Genomic DNA, 17,902 nt, shown 5'->3' with positions numbered 1-17,902 from the left:
AAAATTTCCAATACATAAATAGATTATTTTTTTTTTGTCAAAATTGAATCTTAATTTATACGAAAATACTGTCCATGAATTTAGCAAAACTATTACTTTCATAATTAAGTAAAACATTTTCCTTTATTTTAAGCATTTTCTGTTGGTACCTCACATTACAAAAATCGGACACGAGTTTTAAGATTATGAAGTTTTTTTGTAAAATTTAGAATCTTAATTTATTTTTAATGATAATTACATAAAAAGTTACAAGCTTTTAAAATTAGTGATAAAACCAAACATTTATTCAATATTTCGATGAAAAATTTTAACATATTTAGGTAACTCACGTTACATTTATTTGGTAACTCATGTTACCATTTATTGTGCAAGAGTAAAGAATAAATGCTGTTTTATTAAAGTAATTTTAAAGTCGGATATTGTATTACAAAGCTTGCTTAAATGGTTATTTATTTAAGCAATCATGTGACATTCTTCTGTAGTTGACCAGCTTATTCTTTAAAAATGCTTTAATATTGTTTATACTTCTTGAATTTAATTTAAGGAATATAACAAAGAATCTATTTTTTCAATTTGCATAAAGAGTTGCCATTTGTAAATAGTAATTTGCTTTTGGAAAAAGTAAAAAAGGTCTGCATAATTTGTTCAAAATTCGTGTCCACTTTTTCATGCAACTACCCCAATGTTCTTGCATTGAAAATTTGATTTATTTAAAAAAAAAAAATTGGCGAAACTACTCAATATATTAAGTTCTGCTGATGGTTTTTTTTTCGGAGTTGAAACACTGTGTTGACACTTAAATTGCTGTTTATTTACATTCTAGTAGCGTATTTACCAATTAATAAAGATGCTAACTATCATGTCGTTTTCGATTGGGTGCCAAGACTCAAGAAGCGTTCAAATCTTCTGAAATCTTCTGAAGCCATTTCAATCTCAAAAAATAGTAGCTTGGACGATACTGACAATGAAAATTTACTTATTTTTCGATTTTATGTCCACTTACGAGGACAAAAACACTCATAAATACATGTATCCAATTACTGAGCTTTTAAAAGGCCAAGTTTTTGAATTTATGAGTCAAAGCTACTCCTCTCATTTAAAACATTAACTACATTCCCTTGACCGTTCAATTTGGAGGTGTATTACCCTACGATAGACTAAACAGTTGATACTCATTTTTTAACTGCTAATAAAAATGTACAAGACAGCAATACTTATTAAAATGTTGCCATAAAACGTTCTTGGTTAAGTATATGTATTTATCAAAAATTAAAAAAAAAAAAAACAATATCACCCTATTTTTCACCAAATTGGTAGCTTAAATTTTTATTTTTATTTTTTTATTTTAATTTTAAACCAAATTAAACTTATTCACATCAACGAATTAAAATATCAACCCATGGTTATAAAAAAAAACAATCGCCTTTAGTTTTATAAATAAAAAAAAAATATTAAAAAAACATACAAAAATAATATAAAAATTATACGTTTTATTTGCTTGTTTTTTTTTTATAGAAATGAATATTTAAAAACAAAAAAAAATATCTCTCATTAAATTTTAACATACATATTTAAAAAGCTTTAAATTAAAATATAATTATTAAAATACAAAAAATTCCCACATTGGAGATAAGTGCGAGACTAAAATAAACAAAAAAAAAAAAAAAAAAATAATAATTACATATAAAATACAACGGGACACCATATTAAACCCGATGGAAAAGTGCATTTGGGCAAATTTATATATATAAACTTTTTTGTTTAAAAACTTAAGAATAAAATCAATAACCGAGATACATAAACAGAGTTTTCGGTTTTGTTTTTTTAATTGAATTAAATAAAAAAGTCAGCAATATTTAATGTGTTGTAATTATTTCAACAAAATATTAGAAAAACAAAAAAAAAACGTAAATTAAAAATGCTTGTTAAATAGTTTTTAAATTTAATAATATATACAAAAAAACATTAAAATATACACAAAATATATATTAAAAAAAAATTATAAATATAGTAGTGGTGTCACTATAAATAATTAGTACCTACTTACTAGAAAATAAGCATAATGTACAAAATAATACAAAAAAAATATATATAAATAAACGATATATATATACAGACAAGACACACACAACAACACACAGTATATATAACAAAACAAACAATATATATATATATACGTATACATATATATTTACTGAGGAATTATCAATCTTAATAAAAAGATAAACTATACATAACACATACATATATATTTATTATTATCTCTACTAACCCAATTCTCTGTGTCTTTTTATTGTCTTTTCAAATTATTAAAAAAAAAAAATTATAAATTAAAAAAATATGCATGTTAATATTGTATCATACAGTAATTACTTGTAACTAAAAAAAAAAATTAAATTAAATTTCGAAAATAATAGCAAATCAAAACAAACCCTAGAAATTGAAAAAAAAAAAAACAGCAACTTCTTTTCCATTAACTTTAAGTTGTAGTGTAAGTTTTAAATATGAGGAAAAAAAAGCATTTTGTAATGAAAAAAACCAAAACGATTAATGAAGGAAAATTGTTAATTTCGTTTTTTTTTTTTTATTTAATTTAAGATAAAAACTATATTAAAAATATCTGAGAATTAATAATTTTAAATTTCATTGTTTTTTTCATATCTGGATTTGAATTTGGTTATGACTTTCTTTTTTTTTAGTCAAAACTGTAAATTTATTAATGCATCTTTCATATTGATTAATATTGTGTTATTTTTTTCTTTTTTTTTTTTTTTAATTCGTGTCCACCAAGTTCGCCAGTAAGAAAACATATGTGAATGTTTTCATATATGGATTGAGTATTTTAAGATTTCGAAATAAATCATTAATATTGAATTAATACTTATACATTTGAAGTGATATAAATTATAATTGAATTAATATATATTAAATAAAAACAAACCTAAAATTGCATTTTATTTTATAAAGACTAGTAAACGCATATTGCTATGCCTGTAATACCTTATGCTAGTAAGTTAAAAAGCACAAAACTATGGTAACATTAAAATGACGTTTTGCAAAAGTTCAAATACGGGTAGCGGGGAAACCACGCAACTTAAAATTAAATCATCTTGGATTTGCTTCCTTACAGTCCTAGAGAACATATCCCTACAAGGTTTGAGCAAAATCTAAAATGAGACAGCAATTCCTATTGAACGCTTTCATACGGAATGAAACGGTCCCTTAAAATTGTTGTATTTTTTTATTTGACCTTTTAGTAATGCAGCCCTTGACTCGTTTTACAGATCCATCGACTTTCCCTGGATTCCGAGATTTTACCAATTTAATTTTTTTTTTTCCATGGGTAGGTGTTGAAATCTTCAAAAGATTCTATGAGGACTCTTAACCACTTAAACCACCTCCTACCAATTACCAATTTAATGCTTAATTTTACTCGACTAAATCATTTGTAAACAAAAATCAAATATTATACACCATTGAGGTACAAACTCACAAAAAAGTTTAATTGGCAAAATTTTTCTAAAAATCGTTTTTGATAAAAGAAGTTTTGGGAAAATCCAGCGCATCATTGTCATGAGGGCCTTTTCCACGACACATAAAAATGTGTTCACTGTGGTGTATACGTACTTTTTTAAGTTTTAGCTTTCATTTTAATGGGGAAAAATCAATTAAAATAAAATACTTCTTACTTCGAGTTGAACACCCTTAAAACCTTCAGAAATATGTATATATTGTGACAAAAAAGTTTAATTTTGTTGATTATTTAACAATTTAATCAGAAGAAATAACACATTTTTCTGAACAATAACGCATTATTCTGAGCAAAATGATATTAAATTAAAAAAAAAAAAACCTCAAATATGAATAAAATCCTCTTTGTTAAAATTTGTTCCATGTTCAACAATCACTTTCTTGGTATTTTCTATAAATTACCTAATTTACTTTAATTTAGTATCGGTAAATTTGCTCGAATCAGAGAAATAGATTCGCCCATTAGAGCTATGCTACCAATTTCTGACATTGTTATCGGAAGGAAACTACAGCATTGAGATACTTAAAAATTTGGTAGAATCCAATGCCGAAATTTTCACGCAAACAAGATCAAAATGTAAGGTAGATAATTTTAGCTGTACTGATAAAAAAATCAAGTTTTTTTTGGGATAGTACGTTGTTGCAGAAAATTGTTCATTTGTACTATATGAACCTAGTAATAACTTAAGAGCCCCCGACTACAGAATTTCTATCGATCGATACTTTATTGAAGCTGCAGTAGAGTAGAGCAAACTATATGCTTCCACAGAGTGCTCCAACAACCAACAATTAAAATGCATCTGCTCTTAATTAATCAGATTCCAAACTTACCTTAATTCCTCTAAAATTTTCATCGTTTCTAACTTGTTGATCATCATAATCTATGGCTAGAGACACATTTATGACATTATAAATCTGATCCTTCTCTTAAAACAAAAATATTATTATTGAAAGAACAAAGCTCTAACTCTTGTTTAAGATTCAATTTAAAACAAAATTATTATTTTAATTTTCGTTTTTATTTGATTCTTTTATTTTATTTATTTTTTTTTTTTATTTCATTTCATGAAATCCTTATAACATGTACAAAAGATATAGGTTTTTATAATTATTACACATATGTTTAGTTTCAATTTAATTTTTTTTTTTTAATTAATTTTTGTGGCGCAAATCGATTAGAAAATAAATAATAAATAATCATCATGGCGGTAACTTCACATATAGTACATTTATTTATTTTTTTATGTTTTAAAAAGTAAAAATTAATAAGCAAGAAAAACAAAAAAAAAAAAACTTAGGAAATCAACACAGCAACAAAAAAAAAAAAATATGTAGCTCTATTATTATCTGTGCTATATGCCGGTTAAATGGCCAGAGTTGAGGAAAGAGTGCACTTCGTCAATGTATCATCTTTCACTCTAGCACGAAAAAACCTCCCTCTCCTATGACAATAATGATGATGATGAGGAGAGAATGACTATGCCCCAGGACAGTCACGTAAAATCACAAAAGTTATCTCTATTCATTTTAAACCCTAATATTGCTTTCAAAAATTTATTTCATTTAAAAATAAAACAAAAAAGAAAGTCAACATAAACTAATAATAAATCATCAACACAAAGAGAGGACATACATGTTGGCAGTAAGCCAAACTCAAAGGAAAGATGTAGGATTTAGTAAATAATTTGTGTTGTTCGTCCACTAGCTGATGACGTGATCGCTTCTTCCAAATTTGAATCAAGCTTTCGGTAGGCAGCTGTATGCTTTCGGCGACCACTTCGACCTTTATCGCCACGTCTGCCTTCCAAAAGGAGAGCAAGAACTTTTGATTTATTGTGATAGAGGACATACATGGCAATGCAAAGAAACATTCCGACAAGGAAATATGTAAAGAAATTCGATCCAGATTCTTCGAGGAATGGATCGACCATTGGTTTATTATTGACAATATCATTGCCAACGATAATTTCTGGACTGCTACTTTGGTTGTGTTCGTTATCATCGGGATTTGCAATGCCAACATTTGACTTGCCTACATTAGTTAGGGAATCCTTGTAATCGTCGGGTTCAACGCCAGTATCATCTCCAATGGAATTTAATTCTTCATCAGAATCTTGATTTTCCATCGAGTCTTGTTTTGTTTTAGCTGGTTGAATTTGTTGAATTGCATCTTGGGCACTAGAGTTTAATGGTGCTGGTGCAATTTCTTCTTTACCTTCTTCTAAAGGTTGTTGTTGCTGTTGAGTTTCTTTGTTTTTCTCTTCCTTGGGTATTACTGGAACAACTGGTGCAACTACAGCGCTTTGTGTTGGTTCTGGTATATCGATGGGAGAATTCTTGTCTTTGTTATCGATTTTAATTGGAGTTTCAGCTTGGGCAATTGATTGAGCAGCAGGTAACGAATGGGTGTTTGATGAATTCAGTGCTGGAAGAAGAATACGTTTTTAATTAATAATATTAAAAAAGGGTAAGATAAAGTTAAGATTAAAAATTGAATAGATTTGATGTTAAATTCCTAGTAAAATTACGACTAACCTTAGAGACGGATGGAATTTATAATGGCGAACCCTACGCAGCTAAAGACAAAGACAACAAAATTAGTTCTGCACGTGGAATACAAGATTCCTTTCTCGTGAGGATGAGCAGATAGAAGAGGCCCTGGACTGATATAATGCAAATATTATCAGCATACAAAAATAAAATTAGACGTTCCATGGAAAAATTCTGACATTTACTACGGTACGGCTACTGCTATCTTCGACAGGACTTATTCGGATGAGAACTCATTATTGGAAACAGACTTGTACAAAATGTTGCCAATATACCTTAATGTGCATTCATGTTCCCGGACCGAGCAGAAAGATAACACCAAAAACATTTTCAAGAGCTCTTGAGGGAAAAAACAAATACAATGTGAAATTATCGCCTGCAACACTGAGTGAATTTCGGATTTCTGGATACCCTGGATATGTATAAGGCAGACATTACAGCCATCCAGTAAATACGGTAGGATGGAGAAGGCATACGCAAGATAAAAAAACTATAACTTTGTTTACTTTACTAAGGAAAGCGCGTTGTCGTAATCCGCATCCCATCAAAATTTAAAACATTAAGCTGATCTGTGCTCATTACTCCAATATTCGAACGTTTACATGAGCCAATATTGACTCTGATACGGATATCCATGGCACCGCATTGTAACTTGTCCACAAGAAGATACCACAATTCCGGACGATGACGGCCAAAATATCCCTCCACCCAACCTACATGATTTGAAAACAGCGATCTCCAGACTTAATCGCATACGGTTGCAAGTGCGGATGGCTGAAAATGATCTCATCTGTAATTATATGGTCGGAAGAAAGTATGTATATAAGAAAACTTGGTATCTTATGCATCACCTACAAGAAGGGAGACATCCACAGAGATATATCCATTTTAAAGTCGCCTATGATAGCGTTAATAGAGGCGAGCTATAGAGAGCGGTGTCGCGTCTCGCCATCACTGTCAAACTCTTTCGCTAGTGAAGGATGATTATTAGGGTGGTCCATTTTTTTTTTTGGATTTTACATTTTCGATGTTAAAATCTTAAAATCTTATTACATATGTATTTTGTATTAATCACGTGAAATTTCAGGTTTTTAGTTGAAGTGGAACTGGGCAAGCTCAAAGTTGTATTTTTGATGGTGTTATAGTTTGGCGCTCATACCAATTAATTGACTTTTTTTCATTTACCTGGTAAAAGGTAGTTGGGATTTAGTAAAACTTGTTTATGATATGCCTTATTCTTTCATAAAAACCCGTTATGTATTTAGAGTTATTTCTGATCAGCTGGATTTTGTTTCGTCTATAATTTTTTTATTTTTTGAGCAAAAAAAAAAAAAAAAAAAAAATGATTAGTAAAAAATGAGTTACTCGACGATAATGAAATTTGTTTACTTGGGAGCTTGTGTGCTGATCATATTTAAGATGAATTCCAAGTTCAAGGCAAGTCCTATTACGATATCATCAGAAAAATAGTCTAACAAAATTTGGTATTTCAAAGCCGATGAGCGCCCTATTCCCATTTAGTTTAAATGTGTTGAACAAAATAATAGATGTGGGGTATAATAATTTATTTGTTTGCCCTATAACGTGGACCACACTAATGACTATGGACAATTCTCACTGCTCGGTAAAAGACGGACACTGCAACGCCGAAGCCTTTGATGTTGAGAAAGGTTAACGACAAGGCTATCTTCCAACCTCTTTAAAATCGTCCTTTTAGCAATTGTGCGGAAGTCTAAAGCCAACATTATCCAACATTTTAAACCAAATATGCACAAAATTTCATCAAATATCTCAGTAACAGTCCATTTAAATAAAACAAACAAATTGAAATATCTTGGTACTATAATTCTCGTTAATTGTATATTACAAAAACAAAGCAAAACAAAACAAGTATAATTTAACCTTAGATAAAGACAAAACCGGAAATTGAAGTTCAAATACATTATTTCGTTATCATATTGATTACAGGTGAATGTGATGAATTAACTTTTGCCTTAATTTATTGACTGATTGTATGTTTACAATATCAACGTAAGAATAAATATAGAATTAATTGAATGTAAAAAAAACCCCAGGTAGGAGTTTGTATTTTTATAGATTTTATATAAAAGTAGGGTAAATAACTATAAATAAATCCACTAGTTCTAAGTGCAAATATTGTGACACAATTTTTTATGAAATTGATAGCATGGCGATAATTTTTTTCTAACTGTTTTTTTTTTTTTTAAGTAGAATTATTATTTACATTGTAAGAAAAAAAAAAACAAAAACTTAATAGCAATACATGATTTATGAGCAAGCAAATAGGGTATTTTCACTCCCTACAAATACCACTGTATAACCGAAAGCTAAATAAAAAAGGAACTTCGGATCCATCAAATTCAACAATTCAATTGATTCTAAAGGCCCAACTATATATACAGCTATGGAAAAAAATTTTTATATCAGGGCATGCATTAGCTTATGGGGATTCATAAAATTAATAATTATAAATTATTTCATTTCAATTCAATTTAAAAAAAATATGATTTGTAGAGAATACCCTTTTTTCTTGTGGACAAGGAAATAGCACACATTCCGAAAATCATAAAAATAATTATTTCTAAGCAAAAATTTTTACAATTTCCAATAAATTCAATACTACTAAGTTAGTAACTTGTAAGTAGACCACGGTTTTTCAAATTTCCTTGATACCTCTTTGGTTAACTTTCAACTAACGTCTGGTATCCACTTTGTGGAGTACGGAACCACGTTTCCTTGATTATGGCCCAAAGATCGTTTGAATTTTCGAATTTTGCTTCCCCAATCTTAACCTTAACATTAATTTATAAATTTTCTATGGGGTTAAGATCGTGAATTTGAGATGTCTAGGTGCAAACATCGATTTTTCCGTCCGAAAACCTATCTTGTACTATTTTTGATGCATGTTTGGGTCATTGTCATGTATGAATATCTAATTAACTGGCAAGAAATATGGTTCTTTGGCATTCTAATATAATATTAAGACAAAAGAATTTCTCAATTGGGTCATTGTCATGTATGAATATCTAATTAACTGGCGAGAAATATGGTTCTTTGGCATTCTAATATAATATTAAGACAAAAGAATTTTTCAATTCTGCCATCCGTTAGGTGGGTCCTTACCATGCCAGGAAAATGCGCCCCAGACCATCAAATCCTATTCTCCTAGTTTCATTGACTTGAGATAATACTTTGGCTTGTCCTTTTAACATTTGGGGCGATGGACAAATTTTTTGTTTTCGGTTCCAATGCGGTTAACCTTTATTTCATCACTAAAAAGACTCTCATTCAAAACTGCATGTTTTTATTCAGATGTTTAATTTCAATTTAATTTCAGAGTTTAAATTTCTATTTGCTCTTTCTAAATAAATGGCTTTATCCATCATTTATTCGAAAAATTTAGAGTTTAAGCTAATTGAGAAGGATTTTTCCCTTGACTATGAAGATCGAAAGTAATTCTGCATTTTTTCGTAGTTTAATGATTTTTTCTGCCTATTTTTTTTTCAAAATACTTGTTAATTAAATAGTAGCAATAAAATAAATGCATTTTCGTTTACAACCTTTGAACGCGGAATAAAAATTTAACGGTTAGACAAATGTGTGCTATTTCTGTGTCCACTAGCGAAAGAGACAGGAAAAGCATTATATTGCTAGTGCAAATAAATATAGAAAATAACGGTACTTTTAAGATATTTTTGTCTCCATCACTTTATTTCGACAATATACCAAAAGAAAAAAAAATTAAAAAAAGCATTCCTAATATCTAAAATTCGATTCGCCTGATTTTTCTCAATAGTGTGCTATTTCTCTGTCCATGGCTGTAGGTATATGCGCGCATGGGCTTATGTCAAAATGGCATGAGTGAGTTGTCGAATATACACAATTCTTATGGGATAGCCATAATGCGCATATGCGCTTCTGTAGCTTTCGTTAAACATATGCCGTGCGCTCTGAACCGCACGGCATGAGTACATTTCTCAGAATAAAGTGTTAAACAACATGGATGCAAGGGGGATGGAAAAATTAAATTAATTTTCACTTAATAAAAATGTGATAAGCGAATTGTGAATTGAATAAAAACAGTTTTATAAATATTTTGGTGTAATTCAACGCATTTTTTTTTTAAGGAAAACAAAAATGCAAATTGTGACTGGTTATGTTCAAAGTAGTTTTCATAATTTGGTTCAGTTGGTATTAAACCGTCTAATCCATTTGGATTTGTATGGATCAAAGCTATTAGAGGCCATTGAAAGGAGATGGCACATTTTTCTATGGAGTTTGGGCCCAGTGTGTTCATTAACGAAATTGGTACCAAATGAAAGGTGAGGGTAAGTACATTACGTGGGTAAAATATTTCCAAATTCGTATGTGGGGCTTAGGAGATATTTGAGTTTGAAATTGGGCTTACTCTGAAAAAGAATTACACTTATTTTTTGACAAAATTGCTTATATCGTGTGGTACAAGACTCGTAGGGAAATGATTTTGGTATCAAATGAAAGGTATTTTGTTTGTCTTTTAAATATATTTAAAATTATTTTCTACCTCACATTGCATTTTTAAACATTTGGTATTTACTTTTTGAAAATCAACTTTTTTTCACTTATACTATGTTTCCACCTAGCCTAAATCCGAGATTTAGCTAAGTAGATTTAGAATAAATCTCGTGATTTATTCTAAATCTACTTCGCTAAATCACGGATTTGGGTTCATCTACCCTAAATCCAAGATTTCCACCTACTTTCAATCCGCGATTTAGAATAAATCTCGAGATTTATTCTAAATCTACTTAGCTAAATCTCGAATTTAGGGTAGGTGGAAACGTAGTATTACGTTTTCTTAAGAAAATAAGAGATGTTTTATACATTTTGTTGCATTATTTGAAGGATTAATTTCTCAAAGTAGGAAGGGATTTAAGGATTATGGATATCTAAAACATTTAACCCGTGATCTTTTTTCGTACTCATTTGTTAGTCATTTCGTCAATTCGTTAACAATAGAGAATTTAAAAAATCACTGAGTTATACAATTGTTTTTATTTTTCTTCAAAAACAGTAAATGAGTAGATTCTAAATTATAAATAAAACAGCTATTGTTAATAGAAAATCTTCATTCTAATTTATCATTTATTGTAAGTTAATTATGTACATATGTATGTACAATGATTTTAGGGAAAGTATATTCACTTTTGTTAAGAAAAAGTAACGACTTACTTGTTCGGGAGATATCCAATTAACTAAAATTGATCGAAGCGGATTTAAAAGCATTTCAATTCTAAGAGTTTGCAATCTATTTGTTTGGATACGTATTCTACAATTAACACAAAAGTTTCCTCTAACACTATTCATTTTCACTTTTTTAACCACAGTTCTAAACACTTATATCAATCAATTTGTTTCACAAAATCAAAAGAGCAGTTGCGAAGTGCAAAAACGTAAAATACCTACAGTCGAATTTAGAACTTCCACCTTTTTCGAATTTGACTGCAGATTTTTCAATTTTATAGTCTTATGCGTTACAATATTGTTTTCAAGGGGTTCAAAAAAGTTAGTTTTCCAACTTAATGAATAGCCTAAATTCGTACAACTTCATGTTTTAAATACATTAGCTGATGCTCTGTCATTTCCTTTAAGCCTGAAAATATGATTTTTTTCTTTTCTTGGAAAAGAATTACATAGCAGAAAAGGCGTAACAAAGTCCGCCGGGTCAGCTAGTAATTTATAAAATAACATTATTGACAAAATAAAAATATCATTTAACCAAGCTATAGACTTCTTATAATGAATGAAATTTGTTTTGCAAGAGGACATCGGTCAACTCATACAAAAAAAAAAAAAAACAAATTATTTCTTCACCATGACAATGCACCCTGACACACATCGCATCGACTCAAACAAATGGTTTTCTTTTTTTTCTACCATCGATTTTATTTGCCACTCAACAACTTATTCCCACAAATACAAAAATACATCCAAGAGATAAAAAGATGTTGAAATGCTTACAAGATAATAATCAAACAAAATTTATAATTAATTAAAAACAATCAATCAAACAAAGAAGAAAGGTGTTTTTTTGCCACCAAAGTGCTTTTGCCCTCAAGAAAAACCTAAATTTTGTTAAGAAAACCAAACAAAATACATATTTTCAGAACTTAATCAACCGCCCTATGCAAATTCTATAGAATCAAATATCTTTTGCTGTAGTTAACCTTGACTGATAATTGCATTGCACAATTCAAACTAATTGCCACCTTAATTCTTCAGAACAAGTTAAAGATTCTCAAGAAATTGATTCATACTTTTTTACGATCTTTACAAAAGTTTACATTTAAATTCAACTTACTTGGTTTAGCTGCTGTGGTTGCGTCAGGTTTAACATCCTCCGGGGTTTTTCCATTCTCATTTGCCAAAACAACAGTCGGAGTTGATTGAACTTCAACGACTTGGATTTGTGAAACTTTTGTTGGCGCTGCAGCTGGAGCTAAAGCAGCACCAACAACTGGAACTAATGGCACTCCCACAGGTTTGCCACCATTCCCAACCGACGAATGTTTGATTATCTCCTCGCCCATCCAAGCCAGGAATTTACAAATTGCTTTCGGAGTAACAGCATCATCTTCCAAACAAGAAACTCCACAAACAGCAGGATTATTAAAATCTCTTGGTGGAGCTTTTGGATAATATTTAATTGATGGAAAGATGTATTTTTGTTCACAAAATGCTCCTGAAGCATTGACTTGATCACGAATTGCAATTACATTTGGTAAATTGACAACAAAGTCACTTTTATTGAGTTGTAAAATTGCATCAAAATAACGTGAACAAATACTTTCTTGTGTTTTTGATTCGCGTTTGGATTGGCCCACTTGAATTGTGTAGCATTCGTTTAAGAATGGCAAGAATGTTTCATTGAGAAGGGTGCTCTGAAAACGTTCCAGAGTTTTGTCTTCTTTTAATTTACTCCATGATGATGCTTCGGGAGGAGTTGGTGCGGCAAGAATGCAAGTGGTAAATAAAATTGATAGGAATAAGGTGAACATTTTTTGTGGTTTTAAAAAATTTTCTTTTGTTTTGGATAAATTTTTATGAATTTTATGTTTTTTTTTTTGTCTTTATTTTTTAACTTGAAAAAAGAGCAAAACGTTCGTTCCCTTCAACTCACGCCGTTCGTTTTTTTTTTTCTTGCGATGACAGTTTTGTATGTTGGAGTTTTGACGTTTGTTGTTGATGGATTCGGAGTGGATGACAGATAAATGCAAATGCGCAGATTTTGGAGAGTTATTGGAGAGATTTATTTTTTGTTTGTGAAACAGTTCAGAGATCTGGTGAGGAAAATTTTAATGGATTGATTCAGCTTCATAATTATTTTTTTTTTTTTTTATAAAAATAATGTCAATTTCGTGGGCATATTACAAATACATTTTCGAATATAACAGTTTACTACATCAGAAATTCAAAGAATCTATTGCGAGTGTTAAAACTCAGTTGACATTTAATGAATGTCCCGAATATAAAGTACGTTTTTGGGCTCAAATTTAAACTGCGGAAAATAAAAATTATATTTTTTAAAAAAAGTTACAGTACCATACAGAAATAATACAGCAAATCTATTAAAATCACACAATGTTATGTTATATGGTGTGAAAAACTGCTCCCTGCTTGATTTAATAGCCTGTTTTGACACAGCCTAAGTTCAAATTACAAAAAATTAAATTTTTTTTCTATATGATTGCGAAATTATCTCTCTTTAGAATCTAGTGAAAACAGGCTATAACATTGCGAGAACTGGACACTTTCATTCAAATCTTCTCCATTACGTTCTTTGAGAGACAAGAAACAGAAATAGCTTAAAAAGAATGTCAATCAGCTGTTCAACCACATTTTTAAGTCAAAACACAAAAAACACACACATAGAATTATCTTTCATTATTTCTTATATTTCTATTTTCTAATAAGATGGAGAAATAAAAACAATTAGAATAAAAACTTTTGTATTAATAAATTATTATTCTTTTCCACAATTTTTATTTATTTATGTGCAAGAAAAATGTTGAAAAACTGACACACAACTGCGTATATGTGTAAAAGAATATTCCATAAATTCCAAGTCTGATTTGGAATAAAAAGAATGCATTCCAAATATTCCGGAATGGATAAAGAAACAATAAAAAAGTTTATCCGGAATATTCCGAGGAATAAAGAAACGAGATTGGGCTTTTAAGCAATCTGTCTTTGTCTTTTTCCTTACTATCATAACTGTTTATTAAAGAAGTACAAGAAAAAACCAACCCATCAAATCAAATCAATTCTGAGGAAAACAAACGAATACATGCATAATACATATGCCAGTTTTCCTCACAATTGAAATGTCAAAAGTTTTTTTTCTGTTTTGTTTTTTTTTTTTTCTTCGACACTGACGTTGGCTTAAAAGCCCAATAGGCGTGTTCCACACTTTTGGAATATTCGGAAAAAATAAAGAAACACACTCACTCTGAAAGAATCCAGCAAAATACAAATAAGTCTCCAAAAGCGGCGCTGTCAACTCTTATAATATTAATTGGCTAAATACTATTGTATTGATTAGAAAAGTACTAAAACTTTATCGAAATTTTAGTTTTTGAACTTTGATTTGTTATAATGCCTGTAATAAAAATCGATTTTTGGTAAAATATAGTTCTATTATATTATTGTCATTTGTTTACTTGTCTTATATACAGAAACCAAAACTAATTAATGATCAATTCACATGTGATTGGTTCAGATCGTATTTGAAACCTAAAAAATAAAGAGTTAAATTTAGTGACATCATAAAGTGAACGAATGATAATAGACTTTGGTGTTCCACAAGGTGTGGTTTTGGGTCCAATACTTTTTTTTAAATTAATTCCTTGTCTATTTTGTTCTTCTATGGTTTAGTGGCCGATTATGCAAACGGTTAAACAACACGCAGCTGGCGATAAGAATAGAAGCTAAACCAAGCTGCGGATTGAATTTCGACAAAGTAGGTATATAAGTTTACGTTTTCCTTTTTCTTGGTGCTTGCATATAAATTTTTGTTTATTTATGTTGCTTTGATCTTGTACCTGATAAAATGGTAAATATGATAAACCACTTGTCAAACCCATACACAATTTTGACACATTTACAATTTTACCAGGTTTACAGAGTTTACAGCGTTTCATGAATATCTCTATTGTGTATAAATTTGGAAGTCAAATTGTCAAGAGTCTAGTTTTAAGGACACAAATTAATTCTAAAACTAAAGTAACTATGTAATGTTATTTAATTTGTCTGTTAACCTGTGTTTCCTTATTCAACTTATTGGAAGTACACCTATAAATAAAATTTTAGTATTTCAGAGCATTTAAGGCCCCTGGGGCACAATTCCGCAAGAGTAAGTTAGTTTGTGAAAATTGCCTTGTGAACAAGGCACAGAAAAACTCACTCTTGCGGAATTGGGTCCCTTGTATCTGTTTCATGGTCTCGATACGTGAAAAAACTTCTTTGTATGGGTTTAGCCTTTGGGCCTCAGTTATAATAACAGGCTCATGGTAACTATGTATGTATATTAGTTAACTAGATGCATTAAATAATTATATTAGAACTTAGAAGTGACAGCGATAGTTTTTCAAGCGCTACAATGTACTAAAGAAATCACCAAAGGATAATATTGATCATGCCTATAAGAATGCATACGTATTTGTGAAGACATTTTAAGTAAGTTTACATGGTTCCCAAAATTTTTAAACGCCTTTTTCTCGAAACTGTGTTTTCAAAGTCGGTGAGCAAAATTTCTCCGAAACGGCTGCAGTGATCGGCTTGAAATTCTTACACAATTTTCTTAAGGTTTTTTACAAGTCACTTTAAAGTGTAAATTTTCGTGAAAAATACGATTTTTTTCTTTGGGAAGCCGCCATTTTGTCAAAAAACAAAATTTTGACTATTCCTTCGTTCATTACCTGCATTCGTCTGTCCTGGAACTTAATCTTTCTTTTCTTTTTAATTTTAGGTGATTTGGTTAAGAGATATCTTGCTCACAGCCAGACACCTTTTTTTGTAGGTCGTCTAGGAGATCTACTACAAAAATAACGGAACCCAATAATATTTTTTTAAATACACTGCGAATTCTTTTTCTACATAAAATTTTCTATATGTACAGTAGGGGAGAGGTGCGGACAGTGAGACACCCTTTTTTTAAATTGGTTTAAGACACATTTTATCTTAATGTTGCAAAAAAACTTGTAGTTAAAGAATGAATGAGAGCATCACATTGGACTTAAATGTAGAAAAAGTCAAAACGTCTCACTGTTTGCAAGGGGTGCGATCAGTGAGACATTCTTAGGTGAAACAAAAAATTTACGAAAACGTCAAATAATTAGGTAATTGACAAGTATATAAATAATTAATTTATATTACTTTAACCCATTTTTTCAAATAAAAATAAAAAAAAGCCCAAAAAAAAGCGAAAGAAAAAACACTTCGAAATCATATTGAACATTCTAAAATAATAAATTTTTTTAAAAACTATATGTCTCACTGTTTGCTTCTTAAAAATCTTATGTCTCACTGTTTGCTTTTACATAATGTCTCACTGTTTACTTTTTGTCATTTTTCGGAAAAATATAAAATTATAAAAAACGAGAAGGAATTCTAATTACATGATATTTTTTTATGAAAGAACATATAAATATAATACATATGTAAAAAAAGTTCTCTCCACTAACCAGATTTTTGTGTGTTATACACTCTTTTTATAACACTCTAAAAACTACTTTCACCTGATTTTGTGTGATATTTTACGGTGTAGGGAAATGGACAGCTTTAATTAAGTCGGGACAAAATCAAAAGACGCAGACGGGGAAATAAACTTTTTGACCCAAACTAGCGTTACTGTGCTTATTTTCAGAAAAGAGAAAAATGGATTGTCTCACTGTTTGCACTGTCTCACTGTCCGCACCTTTCCCCTACATGTATTCTTTATGTTTATATAATTAAATGTCTCTTCACAAAAAATCCACAAAAAAGAACGTTTTTTCGCACTTACAACTAGATATACGTAACCCCTTAAGTAAATATACATACTATGAGTTAAGCGCCACGTTTTGGTACCATTTTGGTTGTTCTATCATGTATGAAAATGAAACTAGAGAGAAAATAAAACTGTGCAACCCATACATTTCCTTACTAGAATAATGTTGTTTTTGGCGTCTCCTAAACAATTTTAGAAATGTAAAATGAAAAGTATCGACTATCGATATTGTTTCCAAATAATTTTGTATAAAAATTGCAATTTCACTAATACAAACATAAATTACCAAAAATAAATCGTGTATCGCAGGTAAAAAAAAACACGTATACACCACAGTGTACCTGTACATGCACAACGTGAAAATAATGTGAAATACAACTGTGACCTAGATGCTAACACATCCTAATCGAAATTGAATAAACACTTGCACTCAATAATTGAAAAAAATAGGGATTTCTTTCGATGATAACTTATAGTTTGTTCAATTCCACATCATTTTAATAAAAATTTAATTTCGGAAATTTTTTTTTTTTCTTGGAACAAAAGTCATAAAGATCAAAAATGTGAAATTTAGCATTAAATGGATTATTTTCAATTTCACCTCAAGGCTCCATCAAAATTTGAACTGTAGATTAATAGATAATTATGCATTGGTAACCAGTAGGTACACAAAATTGTTCTTGAAGATTCTTCACCTACTATACAATTGTTAAAGATAATTTATTTTCCATCCATAACTCTGTGCGTCCTTCCGCAAAAAAAAAAAAAAAACAA

General features: G+C 29.8%; 1 protein-coding gene across 1 annotated transcript; it reads right to left on the bottom strand.

The window, feature by feature from the left end:
• Positions 1-5,052: 5,052 nt before the first annotated feature.
• LOC129913690 (uncharacterized) lies at positions 5,053-13,296 on the bottom strand. Its single transcript, XM_055992491.1, has 2 exons — positions 12,443-13,296; positions 5,053-5,956 (listed from the first exon to the last, which is right to left on the bottom strand). The coding sequence occupies exons 1-2, from the start codon at positions 13,137-13,139 to the stop codon at positions 5,205-5,207; spliced, it is 1,449 nt and encodes a 482-aa protein (XP_055848466.1). The 5' UTR covers positions 13,140-13,296; the 3' UTR covers positions 5,053-5,204.
• Positions 13,297-17,902: the final 4,606 nt, after the last annotated feature.

This window comes from Episyrphus balteatus, chromosome 3, assembly GCF_945859705.1.
Source record: "Episyrphus balteatus chromosome 3, idEpiBalt1.1, whole genome shotgun sequence".
Taxonomy (NCBI): domain Eukaryota; kingdom Metazoa; phylum Arthropoda; class Insecta; order Diptera; family Syrphidae; genus Episyrphus; species Episyrphus balteatus.
This window is presented reverse-complemented; position numbering and strand designations above follow the sequence as displayed.

Bases quoted from the DNA above. Each gene is read 5' to 3' on its own strand.
- LOC129913690 (XM_055992491.1), bottom strand. From the start codon at position 13,139: ATGTTCACCTTATTCCTATCAATTTTATTTACCACTTGCATTCTTGCC. The intron at 5,957-12,442 runs GTAAGTTGAATT...TTCTTCTTCCAG, and splicing joins AACCACAGCAGCTAAACCAA to CACTGAATTCATCAAACACC.